This window comes from Rhyacophila brunnea, unplaced genomic scaffold (assembly GCF_057557595.1).
Source record: "Rhyacophila brunnea isolate RB1 unplaced genomic scaffold, BYU_Rbru_1.0 scaffold_23, whole genome shotgun sequence".
In the NCBI taxonomy this organism is placed as follows: domain Eukaryota; kingdom Metazoa; phylum Arthropoda; class Insecta; order Trichoptera; family Rhyacophilidae; genus Rhyacophila; species Rhyacophila brunnea.
In genome coordinates, this window is record NW_028232893.1 from 24,424,140 (window position 1) to 24,447,438 (window position 23,299).

Genomic DNA, 23,299 nt, shown 5'->3' on the forward strand with positions numbered 1-23,299 from the left:
TGTCAATTGGTTAATACCAGTTAAATAATATTTAATAAATATAGGTACTATTGATTTAATTTAATAAAACACATTTTTTTAGTACCTACTTTCCACTTTTAATTAGTTGAAAGTTGACAATGTCCCTCTGAGGCGGACGAAACCGGTCCAGATCTATTTATTAAAAGTGGAATAAGTACTAAAAAATTGTGTTTTATTAAATGAAATCAACAATACAATGCATTTCCACCATGAATTAATTGTCAGTTAACACAATTAAAGAAATTCGTAGGTACCTACTGCAAATATTAAAATATCTGATTTATATGAACTATAAAAAACCAATGGATTAAAAGAACAATAAAAAATGCTATAAGTAATCTGTTTTTTAGCGTATTTGATCTGGTTAAGTACACGTAAATTGTATGCGTGAATTTCACCGTACATAAGTTAACAGTGAGGTGTTGTATCGGACAGAGATGACCGTATAGAAGAATATTTTTTTTATCTATTACGGTTTGATTACACAGGGGTTAATAGAATTAAAAAAAACATATGCAATTTGTATTTTTAGTCCAATGAAAACAAAATAAGTATGACTGACAAAGCGTGCATTATATTTGTCGGATCTTCACAGCCTACCGCTACTGTCATGGTTTAGTCTCGGCAAGGCTTAGTTGAATTGTAATAACTTACCAATGCCATCTGTAGTCACCATAGCCTACCTACACCCTTCGCTATTGCTATCAATGAATTGACCTCATGCGAAGTTAGAAACTTCTGGCAGTAAAACTATAATATTATCATGCATGCAAAACTGTAATACCACATCTTAAATCTGAGCTTTTCAGTTTGATAGCAGACCAACTTTCTTTAGTGCGTTGTGGAATGAACACTTTGCTCAAATTAAGTGTCATGTTATTTGCGAAAACACCGTTTTCAAACATTCACCGCAACATTTATATAGTTTAACAAAAACACAACAATGTAGCGAAACATGGCGCGTACGATTATTATATTGTTTCTCTCATCTTTTGAAATGTGTACACCATTTTGTTTACAACTATAATAAACGAAAAACCGAAGTGCTTGCCTTAACTTAAGAAAGTTTGAGCTTCGTTTTCTTCTTGTTATATTATATGGGTCATTAGGTCAAATTCTAAGCGATCAGAAAAAGCTCCGTGCCATCAAATAAAACCATTGATTTTTAATTAGCCTGTCAACTACGTGAATGTTTTACCAGTTGCTAGAGAAGGTTTTTGAGAAGCGGGCGATGTTCGGAACGCCTCGGGAGGCACCACTACTACTAGCGGGATAACGGCAAACCAAAACTACACAAAGCGATTGTTCGCACACATCGGCAATTTATTGTATATTTGTGCCTTTTGACAGTCACGTGTAGTTTTAGATAAAACGTCATGGGTTACCAGCTACTTACTGCCTCTACATATTGCAAATTATATGTGACCAACAAATGTCGTGGACAAAAGATGTCCATATCGCATTGACTGGAAAAGTAGGACGATTTGACTGTTTTGAAAAAATATGACAATACCGTTTATTGCATTTACTATTTAACCGGTTAAGTGCCCAAAGCGTCTTTGAACGCCCTAATTACACCAATTCTTATGTTAATTACTATCAATTAACTAATTGCGGCATAGAAAGGATTAACCATTTGACCTGGGCGTAGAACACAAACACTGTGGCTAATTATGCATGACACAACCGGTGCAGTGGAACAACCGCTCGCTATCTCCTCCTGAAGCGTTCCGACCGCCACCCGCTTTCAGAACACCTCCTTTTATGACCGGCAAAACGTTCTTTCAATTCCTTCCAATTTGTGTGTGAGTCAGAGTATGGACCTAATAGGTTGAGCAAGTGGCTGACACCCATTTCTCGTAAAAAAACAAAATTTGTTAATACAAAACCTCTACTCTGTGAAGGCCAATATGATCCTATTAGGATCGGACATGGTCGAAAGAAGTAGAAGAAGAAGAAAACGTTCCCGTAGACAGGCTAATTATAAGCCAATGGATATTGATATATTTCACTTGCACGAAGGTGAGTTAGACAGAACAGGGTCTAAATTTTGAGACTTTCACGTTGGTTTTTTATCGTAATAGATTTTTGGGCTTCATCCGCGTGAACTCGTTGCAGAGGCCATTATCAAGAGATATGTGTTATGAAGAGGAACATTTTGTATTTGTATGACGTTTTGTATATTATTATGCTTGTCTTATTATGTTGTTGTTTTTTTTTTTAATTTAATATTAGCAGCTCTATAGTACCTTGAAAATATTCCATCTTCTCCTTTTACATACGAGTATAATAATGTTTTGAGAAGATTTGAGGAGCAAACATTCAAAAAGTGATTTGTCACACATTTTGAAAAATGCCGTTTTTTGTCAATTCTGATAGTCCATATTGAAAACTATGAAAAGAAACCAGAATCAGTGTTGAAAGAACGTTTTATCCTATAAAAAATCAATCCTAAAAACGACACATTCAAGCAAACCATGATTTATCCAGCAATCGATTTCAATCATACGATGTTTTGTTCTATTAACCAATCATAGTGTAGGAGCCTCCATATTGCATATGTGACTAATCACATTTTGCACGGTAACTGTCAGCTGTTACTTCAGTGACAGTATTGTTTAAAGATATTTTGTTTTCAACAAGACGTTAATAAAATTTAATTTATTATAACAATTTACGATGCAAGAAGATAGTGAGGACCATATCGAAGTTGGCCAAGCCAATATTGGCTCTAGAAAAAAGATTTCTACATGTGGGAAACGATATGAAGCAAATAAAGATATTCTATTATTATACCTGGATAGAATAAAAAGCTGGGAAAGGTAGTCAAGAAATCCATTTAAGAAATATGGATTTCCAAGGGAAAAAATTACTTCGACCGTTTTGTGATGGTTGCATTGCACAAATGCTAAGAAAAAAGCAAACTCTTTTGACACCGGAGGAATACCAAGAAATGTATAAACGAATTGGCCCAGAAAATGTGCTGGATGAAGACTGGAACATAGTGGACACTAAGTCCCTGAATAAACTGTATAAAGACTTCCCAACCATTAGTAATTTAAAACGATTATCACTAAAAGTAGAAATAACACCACGTGGCCAAAAACGTGTACTGGTCAAAGGAAATACAAATTTTCATTATATTAGCGATAGCCCAGAAGAATACAGTTACTTGGTTAAGAAAGGTATATCTTATTCACATTTGCAACGAGTGCAACCAGACACGTTGCCTTTATCACATTTCATATCACAAGAGAAGAAAAATGATGTAAAAGTAATGTTTGGCGACTGGAAGAATCTCGGAGATGGAGGACTAGAATGGTACAAAAAAATACTTTTTGATGAACCATCGGCCAATATAGAAGAGCAGAAGGTCATATGTGACTGTGTGGAGCCAGAACCTTTTACTATTTAACTATATGTACATAATATTATACAATATGCTCCATAATAAATTTTATTAAAATAATATATGATATAAATGAAAAGCCTTAATTTTCATTCAAATAGTGTTTTGTCCACAAGTTTCATGCAAATCGTGTTTTGTCCGAATTTCAAATCAAAAAATTAACCACTTCCGCGAGTTTTAGATTATACAAAATACCAGGATTAATATTCTTTCCTTAAATAGTTTTATAATAAAAAAACCATTTTGAGTACATAGGCTAGGTTATTATACAATATGTTTTTCGTGATTATCTCAGCTCAACATCTGTGTGACAAATCACTTTTTGAATGTTTGCTCCTCATTTATAATTCGGGTTGATAAAGTATTAAAAATGAAGATACAGTAGGTATAGGTACTTAAATGTAAATTTAAAATGAATTAGTAGTATGGGAAGTAGGTATTTTAAAAATAGAATTCATATGATATTCTTTTTTTTTCATTTCGTTTACCATTATTTGGTTTAAAAAAACAAATGAATACGACATTGACAGATTGTTTTGTTCGGACGAATAAATATTTGTATCTATTTATTTGTCAATGACTTTTGTATGGCCGATCAATAGCCATTTTTATTCCTGTTTGATGATATGATATTATATTTTTTAGTTTAATACAATAGGCAAAATATATTATACTATCGATATAAAATATTTTGACAGGGGTTGCTGTATTTTAAATGTTAAAAACGAAATGCATGTTAACAAGCTAAATTAAAATAAAAACATCATATTATAATTCCTATAATTCATGAGGGGGGCTTGACCACGGCAATTAAAAACATTTTTTCATATAGTTTAGCTACTGTGACTTTGTCAAGTAAAATATTTACAAATTTACATAATATAGGTACCTACCAAATAAACAGCTAAAACTTTCTAAGTTATGATATTTTTTTTCTAAGTAAATCAAATATACCAGGATAAGCTTAATTATGATTCAATGTAAATATTTCATCGCTATAAATGAGGACTATTTCGTTGATAATTGGTTTAGTGTCCATTCAAAATTGGTTTTGAAAATGTATCTTAAGGGGGATATGCTCAGCGTACGTCAAAATGTAGCTTTTATGCTAAAAAATAAAATATTACCTTATTCTTAAGTCAATAATTATTATAAAGCAAACACTATTCGTAGAATGTCTATCACATTTGAATGATCAAAGACATAGCTTATAATAAGTATCTTTAAAATTATCTTTAAATGTGTAAATCATGCCCAGTTTTTGAATATTAAAATGCCTAATTCTTGTCAAATTTGGGATCACAGAGTTTATCAATATATTTTTTTATTGTAAATATTTCATTATAATAATGTCGACATAAATTTTACTACTGATTTTATAAATGCTTTTAAAAATTGATAAATTTAAAAAATCTTAACACCACTTAACATGGACGTACTGAAATATGCCTATATTCTAAAACATTAGTGAGCGAGAGGTTTAAAAGATAATTATTTTATGCAATAAAAATACTTTATGCAGTCATCAAATGTTTAAAATAAATATAAAAGATAATAAGGCTTCAAAATTATGTAAATAGATTATCTACAACGTTTAAGGAATGTCTAGGATCATGCTTTGAAAATAGCATAAAAGCTCCATTTTGACGTACGCTGAGCATGTGGGCCGTTAACAGATTTTCAAAGATAATTAGTGGTTAGTTATTTGCTCAACCCTCTGGGCTCATGCTCTGATTATAAAAACACGCTGACGAAACAATGTATAAATTAGGTCCATAACGTGATTCGTACCTGTGACCACAGAGTAAGAAGTGAGTAATCAATCCACTACTTCACCCCGTGGACATGAAATGAGTTAAAAATAATTGTGGCCAAGCAGCTTACGCGTTGGCGTATAATGTCATAGGTCCAAGGTTTGTACCTGGGCCTGACAATTATAATATATTGTTTTTTAATTTGTGTTTGATTAGTCAGAGTATGAACTTATATGTTGATCAAGTGGCCAACATCCGTTTCTCGTAAAAAAATCTGTTAATACAAACCTCCATCCTGTGGAGGCTAAAATGGTCTTATTAGGAGTGGACATGATCAAAAAAAGGAAGTAAGAAAGTAAAAAATGTATCATTTAAACTTAAACCGTGTTAAAAGGATATATGAGATCCAAAATGTTTTTTTTTTAAATATACCTACACATCGTATAATATTATGTAATCTACGTACATACACCGTTCAGGAACAATCGCTATATAATAAATATTAAAAATTAATTATCATTTACTACATCTATTACCAGAACCACGATAATGTTCATTAATATTGTACATTGATTATGTAAAGGGGACTTTGGATAACATTATTTTCAAATGATGAATTAGGGAGACATAATAAATAATATACTACACAGAGGAGAGAATACATAGATAAGTTATATTTAATTTTATAAACGTACCTGCGCATCCATTCTATAGACAAGCGGCGGTTTTCGAAGGTAGTTTATCATATTTTTGTATTGAGGTACTTATTACAATTATTATTACAATAAGTTAGCCGTCTAAACAGTCAAAACTGTCTATCTCGCTCTAAAAGTTAGCACAGCCAAGAGAGATGCTGTTAAAACATAGCACTTATTAAACTAACTTATTGTAAAAATTATAATACATCAATACAAAATATGAAAAACTACCCAAGATAGCCGTCGATAGCAGTCTTTTGTATAGAATAGATGCGCTGTAATAATATGCAACCTAAGTGCCTACTTTATTTTAACGAGTATATACTATTTATAGAGTCAATATTGCTTATGGTTTTATAGACTAAGCAACGTTTTTGTGAGTCCTAAATATGTAAATTAATGCGTAAACATTTGGTTTATTACTGCTTAAATTAAAATCAATAAATTGAATAAAGGTCTATATTTTTAGGTATGTACCTGTTTCAATATTTTTTGTTAATATTAGCTTATAATTATTTCAGAGTAAAATGTCGCATAATCTGTTAATGAGTAATGCAGTTCATTGCTGTTAATTCTTTTCATACAAAAAATATATCGTCGGTCGAATTTGTTAAACACCTAAATACCGTTTTAGTACACATTCATATTACAAATCAATAAAAGAAAACCTTCTAAGTCATGTACCTACATACAACGAAAAATATCTCTTAAATATTAAGAATCATTATCATTTTGTGTTTAGAGTATTTTCTTGTGTTTTCAATTAAAAAAGAAAATTAAAACTTATATTTAAAAGGAAAATTAGACGCTTTTTATTGTGTAACAAAAACAGTTGTTTTGGTTAATATTATGAGGTTTACATGACGATATAGTTAATTGAACTATTCTTTTGATTCAACAAATAATAATTCACAAGACTGAAGAAGGTTACACTCTTTTATTGAACATACATAATTTTAAAACTCTTATGAGAAATATATAACTACTGGAAAAAATCTTTTTAAATAAATACGATACCCAGCAGGATTAGAATATGCGCCCCTTGGGATTCAAAATTTCACGTGGGTGTCGTATTTTCTCCAAAAAGATTTTTATAGTAGTTGTATAATATTTCTCAGAAGCGTTTTCAAATTATGTATGTTATAGTTCATATTATTTAATACTCACAATATATTCTGAATGTGTTTTAAAACAATATTCGCATGTTACGTGTTTTCTATGAGTTCATTCAAATTCGAGATATTTTTTTTATAACTCTTGTAGAATATAATTTAGTTTGGTAATGTAATGACGATATGCGAGAGGTAAACTACAAAGGTAGAGTCCAAATTTTAAGAAAATACGTTATTAGGTAACATTTGAAATTTATTATTTGTATTCCATAATATTATATTACTATTAGTATAATACTAACAAAAAAGATAGAAATCCGTTTTGGGCAATAAAATAAAACTAAAAAATATTTTAAAACTAAAACATAGAATATTATGATATATTCGAAAAAAAGTTGTCTAACTACCTTAAATCTTATTAAAAAATACAAAATTTTGCGAAAAATCACAGGGTAATTTACTTGTCATATTATGGACTTACCATAGTTTACCTTTTGAATATAGACCTAAGTATTTAGCCTCTTTTAAAATTAATGTATCAGAATAAATATTTATTTAATTATAAAGAGTGTCTATTAACTTAATTGCTTCCTTTCAGTTCGACTTTTCATTAGGAATCATTAATTGAATTTAAAATTTCTGTCACCAATATGTACAATTTTTGTACAGTGACCACTGAATCTACTGGTCTTTTGCTATACAGAATTATAATCCGCCATATTATGTTATAAAGATATACTTATTTGAAATTAAACTAAAACTAGGCTTATTAAACACTGATTAGTTGTGTATATAAATAATCTAAAACTGTGGTGACGAATGAATAAAATACTTAGTTAATAATTATATTATTTATTCTTTCAACAAATGATTACTAATTCCCCGTTTCATTACCTCGGTGTGTCTCCTTGTGCCTGGTTATAGTTATTGAAACTGGATCCTGGCTGGTCTTCCAACTTCAGCTTGATCTGGCTGGCCGTCCCGGAGTCTTTGTTGTTATTCGAGGAGTTGGAGTCAGAGTCTATCGTCCTTCGGTTGTCGTTCCACACCCATTTGTCTGCCGGCGAGACGCTTGATGCCAAGCACGTCAGTACGAAGAATGTCACTGAAACGAAAAAAAAATAATGATAAGTAATTATTAGAGACCCGATTATATGCATTTAAATATGCAATTGCATATTTTTTAGCCCATTCTCACAGGTTATTGCATATTTTACCTAAAATCTAGTGATGATGCATTTCGCTATATTTACGTATGATACAATTGGAATATGATGGAAAATACAATGGAAATGTAAATAAAATGATTTCAACAAATAAAGTGTTTCTTAATGCACCTGCTCGCAATAAGGCCTATAAAGAAAAACTACCAAATCGTCGCTAATTTTCTAGAAACACGTATCTCAATTTTTGTCAGTTTTGAGTAATTTGATGCAATGAATTCAGAATTTGAATACGCACATATTCCGCTAACACGTATCTCAAAACATACTTTATAACATGATAGATAAAAGCATTGACAAAAAACTCATATCACAATAAAAAACTTTTATAAATATTATAAACTCATACATAAACATACTATACAGAATACTGAACTCCGACAGATGATTATACTGAAACATTCTCGTATCTCAGACAATATGACTGATCGGTCGAATGTATAGTGCGATAAATTGACGAAACATTACATTTTTTTCATGAAAATATGTGTAATAATTCTAAGTGGATATTTCATAGAAGTAATTTATTTCTGAATTAAAAACTGAGAGAATAAAGTTGCTATTTGCCTCTCCTGAAAGGTTGTGTTTTTTGAGATTAAATAGAGAAAATTACTGACGAAATGTAGCTTTACCTCCCGAACTAGTGGTAACTCGATGGGGAACGTGGTTTGAAGCTGTACTGTTTTACAATGAACATTTCGAAGCCATCAACGGTGTAGTAAGTGACTTCGATAGTGTAGAAGCTGTGGCAGCTTGTCATTCCAAGGAAGCATTTAATGATTCTAGTATAAAAAAAACATATCTGTGATTAGCACTGATTTTCCCCGCATACCTGAGAGTATTGAAAAGCTTGAAACTCAAGGGTTAGCCTTGACTGAATCTATTCAGTTAATGAATAAAATCCGCATTGCCAGAGGTATTTCCGCTTAACGTACACCAGTCCACATTAAATTTGCTCTTGCAGGGAGTTGTTCTGGGCAGCCAGTTATATTATGTATTAAGTTGCGGAGGTAGGTATGAATTTTTAATGGTTTTGAAATAATTATATATTTTTTAATTCTCGTGTTTTAATAAAATTGTTTAATTATTAAGGTAATTGTTCAATATTTTTAATAAACTATATAAAGCCTAAGTCAAACTATAAAAGACAAGAAATATTATTCGATCTATAAAGTGTCCAAAATGATGTATGATTAAATTGCATATTTTTTACAAAGTTTTTATTAGGTCGTATTATTATTTGTCTGGTGGTTGTTTATCCAGTACAAATCTTGCAATCGATTTTTAACTAACTTACCGACTAGCCAGACATTTGAAACTTTTAGAATATATCTTTAAGTAGAATTGAATTCATTTTCAGTTAATTCTGTTTTATATGAAAAGTTATTTCGGAAGAAATCCGTAATCCAATCCACTTTTATTGGTTGCTAGGGAATTATTAATATATACATGCGTTACTATGGAAATCAAAATGAAATTTCAGTATTATTTCATCAAGTACAATTTTTTTTGATCGTTAAAGCTAGTCAAGTCAAGTTTATATGATTCAACAGAAAGTTATTTTTATATTGTAATTATTTACTATTTAAAAACTAACTCACACCAGCTGTAAATTGTAGTCTTAGTTGAATAAAATCAAATACGCATGATTCAATAAAATCAAATACAAAGTTCAGTGTGTAATATTTAACGCGAATCTTAACATAACCTACCTCTACCCTTCGCCACTGCTAGTAAGTGCCTACAGTCTGCATATTGATGACGAAATCTGGCAAACAAACTCTACAGTAGCGGATAAACTTATAGGAAGAATTCTTTAAAAATAACGTTCCTGTAAATCATTCATTATGCAGAACAACAGTGATGCTCATAAAAACTAAACGTAAAAAAATACTTTGTAAATAAGCACTAGGCGAGATAAGACGCAAGGAGAGAAACGATAGGGAAGAATTCCGGCCTTATTAAAGTCGTATTTCTCGCGCGATCTCGCACCAAAACGGTCTTTTCATAATATATGTGTCACTGGGATGCCGGTTTTTAGTTGTAATAAGCTGAAAAAAAACTTTAGCTCAAATCCCCCGAAATTGGGTCTAAAGACGAAAAACCCGAGGGCAGAATTATGGTTAATTTCCCATTACATATTCTCCGCGTCTTATCGCTAAGCGCGAGCAATAATAAATGTTTTTTTTTGCGCCTCGAAATAATAAGCGAGTATTATGTCTTACTTTATGTTTTTTTCTGTTCTTTTATAGGGGAAAGATTTTTGGGCAACGGTGTGTTTAATATACTTGAATTAATATTATATTAAATATAATAATTCGATTATATCGATTTTTATAATATTTAGAAACGGTACAGTCAATTAGGGTAATATTGGACAACTTTTAGGTATTTTTAGTGATTGATTGGTTTTTGGAAATAGTCGGCTATATATTATTTAGATTATTAGGTGTTCTTATAAGTCCGGTAAATTAATTTTGATATCAAAATCATTCAAAATATGGAAAAACATAATTAAAATGCTGTTTTTATGGGTGGTCCAATGTTAAATGAATAATTGGGTAACTTTAGACTTTCGTATTTTTGATGACCAAATTCCCTGATTTTTAGCTGAATACGCTATCTGGGTAACATTGGAATGTATTTTTTTATGTAAAAACTCTAATCTAATAGAAAACATCAAAATGTCACAACTTAGTATCTATTACCCATACTTACTGTCTGGTTTAGGTGAAGGTATACTACCAGGTATGGTACCTATAAAAGAGTGATGATGAATTGAAAATGACCTTTCGAATACAGAATACTGCTCTTGCTACAATAACGATTGTTTTGAAATAGTTTGACAGGTTAGTGTGGTTTGTTATGAAATCCATATAAAGAAAGTAGATTGGGTGTGGTTTTTCTATCAATTGTATCAACACTCATCCAATGACGAAGCTACGAAATGCGGAGCCGTCCACTGCTACGCTCACCATTGATCTTTCCTTGAATGACAAGTTGGGAATGCTGTACTTTCGTTCTCCCATAATGTGGCCGACGTACTGTAGTCTCCTGGTTTTGATAATATGCAGAACTTCTCGGTCCTTTCTTATTCGATTGAGAACTTCAGCATTTATTTTGTCACCCGTTCACATCTCGAAAGCTTCAAGTCTCCATGACATCTCTTGATTCAGCGTCCATACTTCCATACCATAGAAAAGAATTGACACAACATTACGGTCTCAATTGCTAAGAAGGCGTCTCATATACCCATATACCAAAATATTTATAATGGGTCACACGTTCAATTGGTTCGCTGTTAACGGCCCACACGCCCAACTTAGGTCAAATTGGAGATTTATGGTATTTTCAAAGCATTAGCCTGAACATTTCTTAAACGTTGTAGATAATCTATTTAAATAATTTTGAAGACTTATTATCCTTTATATTTATTTTAAACATTTGATAACTGCATAAAGTATTTTTATTATGTACATAAAATATTTAGTTAATAAATTCTTTTAAACCTCTCGATCTAATGTTTTAGAATATAGTCATATTTCAGTACATCCATGTGCAGTGGTGTTGAGATTTTTTAGATTGATTAATTTTTAAACGTATTTATAAAACCATTAGTAAAATTTATGTCGACATTATTATAGTGAAATATTTACGATAAAAAACTATATTTATAATCTCTGTGAAAAAATTACCTACAATAAGTTTAATAATGACATATCCCATCAACGTTATTTTCTCACATCCAGTATCAAATAGTTATATCCCGAGAGTCCCTACTCAAAAATAGGGATAGGGCACTACTATAAAAATGTTTCTCAACAAGTGAGCCGCATGGGAGCGCTTGGTGATCCGTGGGTGTAATAAAATTGAATATTTATTGCGGCGATCGGGCCAGCACATTTTTTACGCAACTTTATAGTAGTTTTCAACAGATTGCGAAGGGAGAATCTGTCTTGCCTGCTAACACCCTGTTATAACGGCCCCCGTTTACCGCACTTAAGGCGAGAGAAAGAAAATTTTGTTTATCCAAGTATTTAAGATGTTATAGCAGAATTGTTTAAATCGTGAAGCAAAAAGTATAGATTAAATTTTTGTTAACCGTGCATACTTTATTATAGAAGAGAGTTTTAATTTAATTTTTTGGTGCTGTCGTTTATATTAATTTTTGAACTCTTTTATCTTTGTTATGCGCCGGCTAGACGGCAGTAACTTGCCTGCGTGGTATAGTTTGTGCAAACTACTTTTACAGCACTTTTTGGTTTGTGCGAGCCACAGTTTTTCCGTCCATATACATGGGCTTCCCGATACAATACAGTTTGGGCAGGTAAGCTTGTGATAAAGCATGAGCGTCTAGCCGGCGCTTTAGAGTAAGATTGTAAAAAAAAATACTGTGAGACGAAAGTATAACGTTAAATATCATATAGTATCAGCGTATCTATTCTATATACAAGGCTACAATCGGCGGTTATCGAGGGTAGTTTATTATATTTATGTATTGAGGTATTATAATTGTTACGATAAGTTAGTTGTCTAAACTATCTATCTCGCTCTAAAAGTTAACACAGTCAAGTGCTGTTAAAACGTACATAAATATGATAAACTACCCTCGATAGCCGCCGATAGTAGACTTGTGTATAGAATAGACCCACAGGAAATCCTAATACCTATGTGATTCGATGAGATTCAATTTAAACTTGTATCTATGTATATAAAAGTCGGGTTAGTTACACCATTTATAACTCAAGAACGGCTGGACCGATTTTTATAATCTTTGATTTGTTGGATTTGTCTCCGCCCCGAATAGCAGAATAACAATTAAAACATTGGATAAATCACGGAAAAAATAAATTATGAAGAAAATTAATTTTCTCATACATTTTGTATGGAAAGGCTTTTGACTGACATCGATGAATTTGAACGATGAAAACCTCGCGCATTCGAAAATAAAAGAAAATTACATAAAATTTAAATCCGTATACAACGCCACCTCTGATACATGACAGAAACAATAAAGAAGAAACAAACAAACAAAAGAAAGAATGATAGTCGAAGTGTCTAACTGTCAATGGTGTAGTGTGCCCAACATTTTGTGCTTCATGGCAACAGCTCAATTTGCTTGAAAACGATACTCATTGGGATATGACAATCGCTGAAGCAATTGTTTCTGCATCTCCAAGTCAGATACGAACATTATTTGATATCATTATTTCGACATGCTTCCCATCGAATACACCTGAACTGTGGAACAAGTAAAAGGATGACATGTCAGAAGACATTTTACATCGAATTTGTGTCAGTTCAGGGAATCCCGATCTCGAGGTGAATGAGGAGATACATGACCAGGCTTTGCTCTTGATCGAATACATGTGTTACCTCATGTGCGGCAGTTTTTTAGTCAAGTTAGGAATGCCAACGCCACATCGTGGAATGAACGACGCTTTCAATCGAGAATTGGAACGTGATCGTGAATATGATCGAGATGCATTGAACCAATCAGTTCGAACGAATGTACCACTGTTGAACCCTCAACAGAAGGAAGTGTACGATACGTTAATGAAGTCAATTGATGATGGAAATGGTGGCCTATTTTTCCTCGACGCGCCCGATGGAACTGGGAAGACATTCCTCATGTCATTGATTTTGGCTACTGTTCGTGCGAGATCCGAAAATGCTGTAGCAGTTGCTTCTTCTGGGATAGCGGCCACGTTGTTAGAAGGATCCCGAACGCCTCATTCAACGTTGAAATTGCCGACTGAAAAACCGACATGCAACATTGCGAAATACTCAGCAATGGCCAAAGTTTTGTTAGCAAGTAAAATCATCACCTGAAATGAATGCACAATGATGCACAAACGCGCATTGAAAGCACTCAATCGAACTATGAAATATCTGTGCAATGACTCAAGAAGTTTTGGAGGCGCAATGATTCTACTATCTGGTGATTTTCGCCAAACACTACCAGTCATTCCAAGATCGACCGCTGCTGATGAAATAAATGCTTGCCTCAAATCATCGACTCTGTGGTGCTATGTGAAGACACTTCAGCTGACGACAAACATGCGAGTTGCATTGCTAAACGATCCATCTGCCGAAAATTTCTCCAAGCAATTGCTGACTATCGGTAACGGCCGTGTACCTGTCGAGGTATCGAGCGGATTGATTTCGTTTCCGCTGAATTTTTCTAAATTTAACTAAGGACGAACTCATCAACAAAGTGTTACCGAACATCATTGCTAATCACAAACATGACAATTGGTTGAGTGAACGAGCATTCTTGCGGTAAAGAACAAAGATGTGGATCACTTAAACTTTCAAATTCAAAATTCAAATTAAAAAATTCAAAATCAAATCGTTGGTCCACTGCATTCCTTCAAATCTATCGACTGTGTAACAAACGAAGACGAAGCAACCAACTATCCAACTGAATTTTTAAACTCATTGGATCTGCCTGGCTTGCCACCGCACAATTTACGACTGAAGGTTGGCTCGGTAGTCATCATTGAATTGAAATTGAATTACAATATGTGAACTTACCAGACCCAGGATTCGAACATGGGACCCTCGACACTATAGACCGGCGCTTAATCCACGTGGTCATCGTGTGCGTACAGTTCAATATAATTAAAATACTTTTCATTTTGCTTTGATTTTTGCACATTCATTTTGAGTATTCATTTTAACTTAATAAAAAACTGAATTTAATTCAACTAATAAGTTAACACAAGATTATTGATTCTGAGGCGGTAAGAAGTTTGCCGGGTCAGCTAGTTATATATAAACAACATATTTTACATAGAGAACATTAAATTAAAATAAGACCATGTCCAATCCTAATAGAATCATATGGGCCTCCAAAGAGTGGAGGTTTGTATTAACAGATTTTTGTTTTTACGAGAAATGGATGTTAGGCCGTTAGGTCACATGAAACACGTGTTGATGCTTATATATATATTAATTTGGGTTGATTATAAATAATGTTAATGTATCAACGTATCAGTTAAAACGCAGAACAGATAGTAAAATAAACATTGTAAATGTAAAACTGTGTTTCATATCTTACATCCATAATATGACGTGATCTGAATTCTAGCAAGAATTACTTTATTAAATTAACAGATGTCCAGTAATTTGCATTTAGAAAAAAATACAGTTTTGGTCATAAGATATTTCCTTCCACCATTTTGTCTCGAGTATGCCCTACCTACCACGATTGGCAGTCTGTTAAGGGATTTCCGGTTTGCTAGTATTACCCATTCTTTGCGACCTTGAGTGACTTAATTTATGAAAGAGGTTTCATTGTAACTACAAAGATTCTGTTGAAAAAAGCCTTATTTTGCACATTTTGTACCACTACTAGAGCTATTTATAATATGGATGTTTTAAAATTTTAATTAGCTCATTACAAATTTCATCATTCGTCATCAATAGTCATGCGATACAAAAAATAAAAGCACATAATATTATCATTAACAATTACCTATAAAATATATATACCTACGTACGTTAAGTCCATTTAACCTAATGTATATACTCGTTAAAGAGATAACCCGAAAAGGGTATCAACTGTCACAAAGGAAGAAAAAATAGGCTTCACAGAACCGGCAGTAGGTATAATACAATTATTTGTAAAGGGCCGGACAATTGGATTGGTCAAATTCGAGGCCGCTCGATTTTTACTTTATCAGAGTATCTATTTTTTATATATATTTATTTGTAATTGTATTTCCAATACTTTTGGATATTATATAACTACAAGTTTGATTGCAAATAGGTTTTCGGAGTTTTCATTATGTCAGAGTTTTCATTCAAATGAATGGATGTTATTATTAGAAAAATACTAATATTGGAAAAATATATTTCCAGGACCTCCTTCACTCCTCCTTCCTCCCTCCATCTTACATAACAAGAAATTTTTCATGTCTGAATTAATAATAATATGTATTACTTATGTAAATCTTATTCGCTGTAAATAGCCAAATTAAAATAATTACAAGATAAAAAGAACTTTTTATATACAAAGTTTTAAAATTTTCTGTTGAATTATTATGATCAAACTTGTACTTGATATAAAGTAAATAAAAAACAAACAAACAAATAGAATACTAAAATGTCATTTTGACATTTCATTTTGATTTCCATAGTAACGCACGTATATATTAATAATTTGGTTGTTAAGACCACCCCTTAGCAACCAATAATAGTCTTTTACTTTTTACGGGTTTTTCTGAAATAACTTTCGATACAAAACATAATTAACTGAAAATGAATTCAATTCTGCTTAAAGATGGCTAAAAGTATTAAAAGAATGAATGCATTGGCATCGTGTTCTGATATATTCTAAAAGTTTCAAATGTCTAGCTAGTCGGGAAGTTAGTTAAAAATCTTCAATCGTCCAATACAAATCTTGGACAAACAATAAAAAATTTGTACTGGACAAACAACCACCGGACGAACAAGAATACGAGCTAATAAAAACGTTGTAAAATAATAATAAACATACTATGTAAACTATCGGCGCCAATTTGGCGCCGGTGTTACAGGATGCAGGACATGATGAAAATCAAAAAAAAATAATCATATTTTGATTTTTTTAAAAGTTGAAATTACTTAATAATAGATGTCGCTATCATTTTATGATGGTAGTTATATAAAGTCAAATATATTTTTTAAGAAATATTTGATTTATAAAATCTATTTTTATTTAAATTTGTCAAAATAATGATCAGTTCGCTAGGTATGATGAGTTTGAGACAGTAAAAAATATAAAATGGCCCTCCATCTTCTAAATATCTTGAAGAGTATTATATTAAGCTCCAGTTTTAGTATATTTTCCTTTTATTATTTACTTCTATCTTGGACTTTTTATCTATGTCGTTTTGTATAAAAAAAGGCTAAAAAAACCCAAAAAACTATATTTGACATGTTTTTTTCATTCCACTTATACACAAAGTTAACTTAAAATGTAAATTCTTATAAATATTTAAAAGTTTTATTTAAATTGAATGAATAATACATGAGTTATATCAATTTTAGTAATCCGTGTGCCTTTTTAAGTGATCCTGAAAAATTAATTCTGTCTGCAATGGGTTAAAGAGTTACGTTAGATGGCGTTGTGATGTCCTGCAAATTTTGGTATTAACATTATTATGGCAGTTGGTGAGAACTTGTGCTTGCCATATGCGTGACAATGCAAAAGAAGAAGATATTAATATTTTAGAATATCGGAGAAAATAGCATAAAAAACACTCCAAGCAAAAATTGACAGTAAATTATATACATAAATGTATTTATGAGACTGTGTTATCATCATTTTGAAAAAAATAGTGTCGATTAAGCAAGTTGATTTTGACGCCACTGATGGTAAAATATGGAGGCAGGGATGGGGTTAGTGTATTTCCGTATTATCAAAATTTTACGATTTTTTTGTTCGCCCGTAAAAATATTTACGCCCCCTTTGCATTTTTTTTTGATTGTGTTATCGCTGGAGCATAGTCATGATTTTTCGAATGTCAGTTTGGAAAAGATTGTTGTTTATCGTTTTATACGTCAATATTATGCAAAACAATCATAGACAGTCGGTAGATAGATAACAATTTAAATAATATTTTTTACTGCTAACGCCCGCAGTAAAATTTCTCTTCTCTTTCACTACAGTCTGAGCTGAACCTCGGGTGGCTAAAGCTGACTAATTCACTCTGATCGATTCTCCGTCCTCTCCTCCAGTCTATCACACCCATCATTTGAAGGTCTCTTTTTAGACATTATATTTGTGATGATACCCCGTTTACACGAGCATGTTGACAGTATGTATTATCGCGGCCATAACAAGAAAATGTATGGGTAAACATGTATTATCCTGCAGTTGCAAGCTTGCATGCATGGATCAAAAAAATGGAAGCTTCTGAATTTTCGTGCGAAAGTAGGGATTTTTTCAATCTGCGCCTGCGCAGTAGAACGATAGTGGCGAATCTGCCGGCAAAAAACCGAACTATACTCATTTTGAGGTTAACCTATTTTCACTACCTGTCAAATAGAATGACAACATCGCGTCTCGACTCTTGAAGAATGAAATTGGCAATACAGTCAGCACTTTACACGTAAACAGATATTGTCACGATAGTTAAAAATACGTACTGTTGCTGCCGGTTAATCCATGCATGTCGCGTACTGTCACGCTGTCACGGCGACAAATTTCGTCTATGGTTTCGTCATTTTGCGGAATATTTTGAACGATCACCATTTCTGTAAATTCAATGATGGAGAGTGCCAACTATAATGTGTTAGTATTTTAAATCATTATTCATGCTAATTTCGATTAATTTTAACAGTATCTAATTAAATTACTTGTGATACGAGTATTACATCCATAGGTAATATTTTGAACAGAATTCAACTTGCAGACCATAGATAATAGACAGCATTTTTATACGTCATTATACATAGTGCCAACCGCTAAAAACAAAGAACACGCGATTTTGAGATGAGTCGAAAATGTATAGGCATGTAGAAAATGATGTCGATGCAGTGTGGTACGCGTGAGGTGACCTCATTGTTGTTCTGGTGATTTCGGCAGATTTTGCTAACTGACAATGTTTGATTAAAGGTTCAAAATGTGCTACGGGATGGGAGCATCGGTCTGATAACATTTCAAACACCAATAAAAACGACATAACACACGTCTTTTCCCGTAGCGGTAGCTTACTGTGACGTCACGTGATAGTGCGCGTCGTGCATCATAATATAATCACAGCTTAAGAGACCGAAGTCATGATCTTCCCGTACACCATTTTTCTTCTCGACGCTTCATCGTCACTTCATCCATACAATATGTCACGTGGTAGGCCCATCGTAATGTTAAATTCTGATCACTAAGCTAATACCATTGATGAAGTATTTTCAAATTCCGTCAGTAAAAACTTTTGTAAATAATTACTTACTAATATTACAGCATCGCCGTTGGCCTAGTCATTAGAGCGGCCGTCTCTATATAAATACGAAGCAGTTGATTCCGCGTTCTAACTCGCGGCTGGTAAAAAAATACATGTTGTTTTTTTCAGTGTATTCCTCATAAAAATTACTTAATATAACTTCCATTCTGTGGAGACCAATATGCACCACTTAGTAGGTTATTTTTAGTTTAGTATTTTATTTACTCGATTCTTAGATGGTATTAGGATTTCACAATAAAAAATGGTACATTCTAAAGAATTCAGTTTTGAATAAAAAAACGGTGTAAAATCGAAAATTGATAATTACCTAGTAATATAGGTATACGTATATTATGAATATATTTGATTGGTAACTTTATTTATTTTATAGAGTTCATTAAAAGCTTCAAATAGAGATGGGCTGGACACATTGCCAGAAGAAGAGACAATCGTTGGATGAATTTAGTCATCCAGCGGTATTCAAGAGGTACAAAACGTCCGCAAGGTAGACCTAGATGCCACTGGATCGATGAAATGATAAAGTTCTGCGGAAGTATGTGACAACGCAACGCACAGGACCGAGAGAAGTGGAAGCAGCTTGAAGAGGCCTTCATCCAGCAGTGGATAGATTCAGGCTGATGATGATACATAATTAAAATAAAATTAGCGTGATTCATGAACTGCAAGAACTATCTACCCAGCATTATATTATAAGTCTATTCAGTTACTATTTATTTATTTATTTATTTATTTAAAAAAAACACGTTGAGCACATAACAAATTATTATTCAAGACGTTCACAACATGTCATTTAGAATAAAAAGTACAAGTAAATCAACTAGAGAAAAAACAAGGTAGAGAAAAAAACAATGCAAAAAACAATGCAAAAAAATACGAATTAAACAAAAAAATGAAATTTTACTGTATGGTGCATCGCTAAAAATGTCTATATCTCTAGGGCCAGCCGCACAGCCCTCGCTATTGGTGTCTGGTTATTAATTATTGATTGAATATCGGCCACCCGTAGATGATATTGTGTTCACGCTAGGAACATATTATTATTGTTGTCTTTTATTTAAAAGCTAATAACTTTAAATTAAATTATTTGACGCCTTCACATCAGAGCGGAAAAAGCTACAAACATGAATAATACGAAGCTATTAATAATTGCAAATTTGTTATTTTTATGTCGTTAGTGAAGAAAGAAATATTATATATATATATATATATATACATAGAAGGCAAGCAGAAGAGACAAAAGAAAATAATAGAATAAAAAAGATGCTAAATAACTTCCGGCCCGTGCTTTCCTTGTAGAAGAATGTTACTGACGGGTGAAATTTATGCAAGCGACCGTCTACTATTCTATTATACTACATCGAAAGGCATATAATGACGTAATTAAACTATTTGCGCTAGTTCTTTGTCGGAGGAAATCGCTTCCCGCATTTTTATTTTGAAAAAAGAATGACGGGAAAATATTCTCCTTATTCTTAAATTCAATTTATTACGCTATGACAATATTATAATGAAAGAGAATAATATTGTTGATTTTATTTATTTTTTCTTTTATTCAAATCAATTATACAAGATAGAATATTATTTTTCCTACATAACAGTGTATTTTCGTTTATGTGACAAACTTTAATGCATTTTATTATGATACTGGCATAACGATTAAACATAACATATTCTTAGACACATGTTTAATTTATGCCACATTTCTCCATACTCGAAAATTATACCGTCTTACAGCCACACCCAGTAGATAACCTACTTTCCTTCTTATTTAATTATTTGGATAGAATAAAATATAATTTTGAACATATTTTCGTCTAATAATATTAAATTAAATAATATTTAGAATACGTAAATCGAAATATCAAAAGTTTTTGCTGCCATTTGATGAAAATGTAATGAATTTGGTAATTTTTATATTGACTATATTTTATAAAATAGTTCAGTTTTATTGTTTGATTTCTGTATATTTATACAATGTAATTGCGCAAGTAACTTGAACGTATTGTAATTGTTTTTTTTTCGGTTGTGTCCGGCTCTTTTGCGTTCTTTTCTCTACGTTTCGAACTTGTCGCAGAGGCCATTATCAAGATAATAATAATATAATGAATTATTATACATAATTTGAAAACATCTCATGCTAATGTACACACTACAAAAAATCGTTTTTGTAGAAAAAAAATACCACACTCGACGAGATGTTGTGAAAACAGATCAGAGTGTATTTTTGGCGTGTGATGAAGTTGCGCGCGCCGATGCAACACATAATTTATTATTATGATTATATTCATTTCAGCTCGTATTGTAAATATAACCAATATTGTGTCATGATACATTTGTTTATAAACAAATTTCTGGAGACCAACATTCTACACTGTTAATTATTTATATTCATAAAACTTAATTTATATTGGAGTGTATATTTATTTTTCACTGTAAAGATTGTGTATCAAGATTTGAGGCTATATTTATGTAAGTATTATTTATGAGTAAAATTATATAATATCAATAAATAAATAAATTTTGTGAATGTTGAGTTGGTAAATAACTCAAAAAATATAATAAAATTTGATTTTTCATGGGCACTTCTGAATCGATTATAACCGCTGTATGGCAAAGATGAGTTTTGGTCCAATACAATAATTAAATTACAATTACCATGTGCTATATGAGACACAGATGAATCGCGTAAGTTTTCATCAACATAATCCACTATAATATTAATACACTCAGGTAACGGCTTATTTTGTTTTGTTACGCCAAAGAATTATAACTTCTAACGCGCGCACAGAAGTACACACACCGATTTTTTTTATTTTAAAATCTCTCAGAATACAATTATTAGCGAATAAAAGTAAACATAACTAGGATTATTATTTTATTTTAATTATTCCAAGGTGTCATAATCTCTATTTTAAATGTCGGATGTAAGGAAATGCATTCTGTTATGACTTGCAAAGTCGGTGCACGCGTTAGAATGCAGGCGAGTGCACTTGCAGCGAAGTGCATAGCTATGCTGCGATTCACAAACAAAATGAGAAGCAAGTAGAAAAAAGGGAGTAAAACACGACGTGATAGCAATTATGTATTTCAATGGAGACACTTTCTTTGATAAAGAAGAGAAAATGCAGTGCTTTGTATTTAAATATTGATGTTTAAATATTATTTCTAAGACACTGTAGCAACAATAGCGAGTCGTTAAGATTTGTCATTAAGTATTATTTAGCTCTGTTAATTTATAAGCAGTTTTCTAATATAGTGTCTCCATAACGTTCAGAAATATACGAAACGTAACATGCTATATCGAAAAAAGTGTCGATTTTGAACGCAAAGGCCCGGGCCCGACTAACTGATTGATTTTGAGCTCCCCCACAATAAAAATAAATAAAAACCGCAAACTAAAAAATAATATAATCATCATTGTATATTTTTGTTTAGAAGCATCTATCTGATTCTGCTAATTTAAATACTATTTTATTTAATTAAGCTACATTTAATGTGGTTAGTACATAATTTGAAAATACATGTGAGAAATATAATAATATAATCACTAGAAAACATCTATTGAAAAATATACATGTGCCCTGACCGCTAAGCTATGTGTGGTCAACCTAATTGTGACGAAATTAACTGAATAAAAAATAGTAAGTATATTATACATAGTATTAATTTTAGTTGCAGGGGTTTTATTAGGACTTGGGTAATATTTTATACTTTATTTGTGAAAAATTTGCATCGTTTTAAGATTTTTAAATCTTTTCCCCTTTCAAGGATTTAACGAATGGATTACTTCATCTGCGTCAAACAAATCGCCATTGCCATATTTCGTCACTTACTCTATTTATTTAGAAAAAAAATCAGTCACGTGATATAAGAGTGATTGATATTTTGTAGAATTTCAGCGTTTACTTGGTTGTAAATAATTTATTTATAATATAGGTTATCACTACGTATTCATCACATATACATATTGCTTGTATGATACGTGTTCTATGTCGTATGATACTGGCCCGAGACCATTAGAAGTCATTAGCATGTTATCGAATTCTGGTAATTGAGGGATAATTAGTAGCTCAGCAGTGAATGTATTAAGTTGCAACTAACCAATTTGAAAAATTACTCACAGTGTTTGA

The 23,299-nt window shown here is 31.9% G+C and overlaps 2 protein-coding genes across 3 annotated transcripts in view; one reads left to right on the forward strand and one right to left on the reverse strand.

Annotated features, from left to right (window-relative positions):
• LOC147069759 (uncharacterized) overlaps nt 1–23,299 on the forward strand; it is a 281,909-nt gene that overhangs the window by 64,989 nt on the left and 193,621 nt on the right. The window lies entirely within an intron of this gene.
• LOC147069760 (uncharacterized) overlaps nt 1–23,299 on the reverse strand; it is a 190,794-nt gene that overhangs the window by 45,974 nt on the left and 121,521 nt on the right. For both annotated transcript variants that reach the window (XM_085950271.1, XM_085950270.1), the window contains exon 3: nt 7,889–8,099. In XM_085950271.1, coding sequence (XP_085806397.1) covers nt 7,889–8,099 — 211 coding nt within the window. The remainder of the gene's footprint in view (nt 1–7,888; nt 8,100–23,299) is intronic.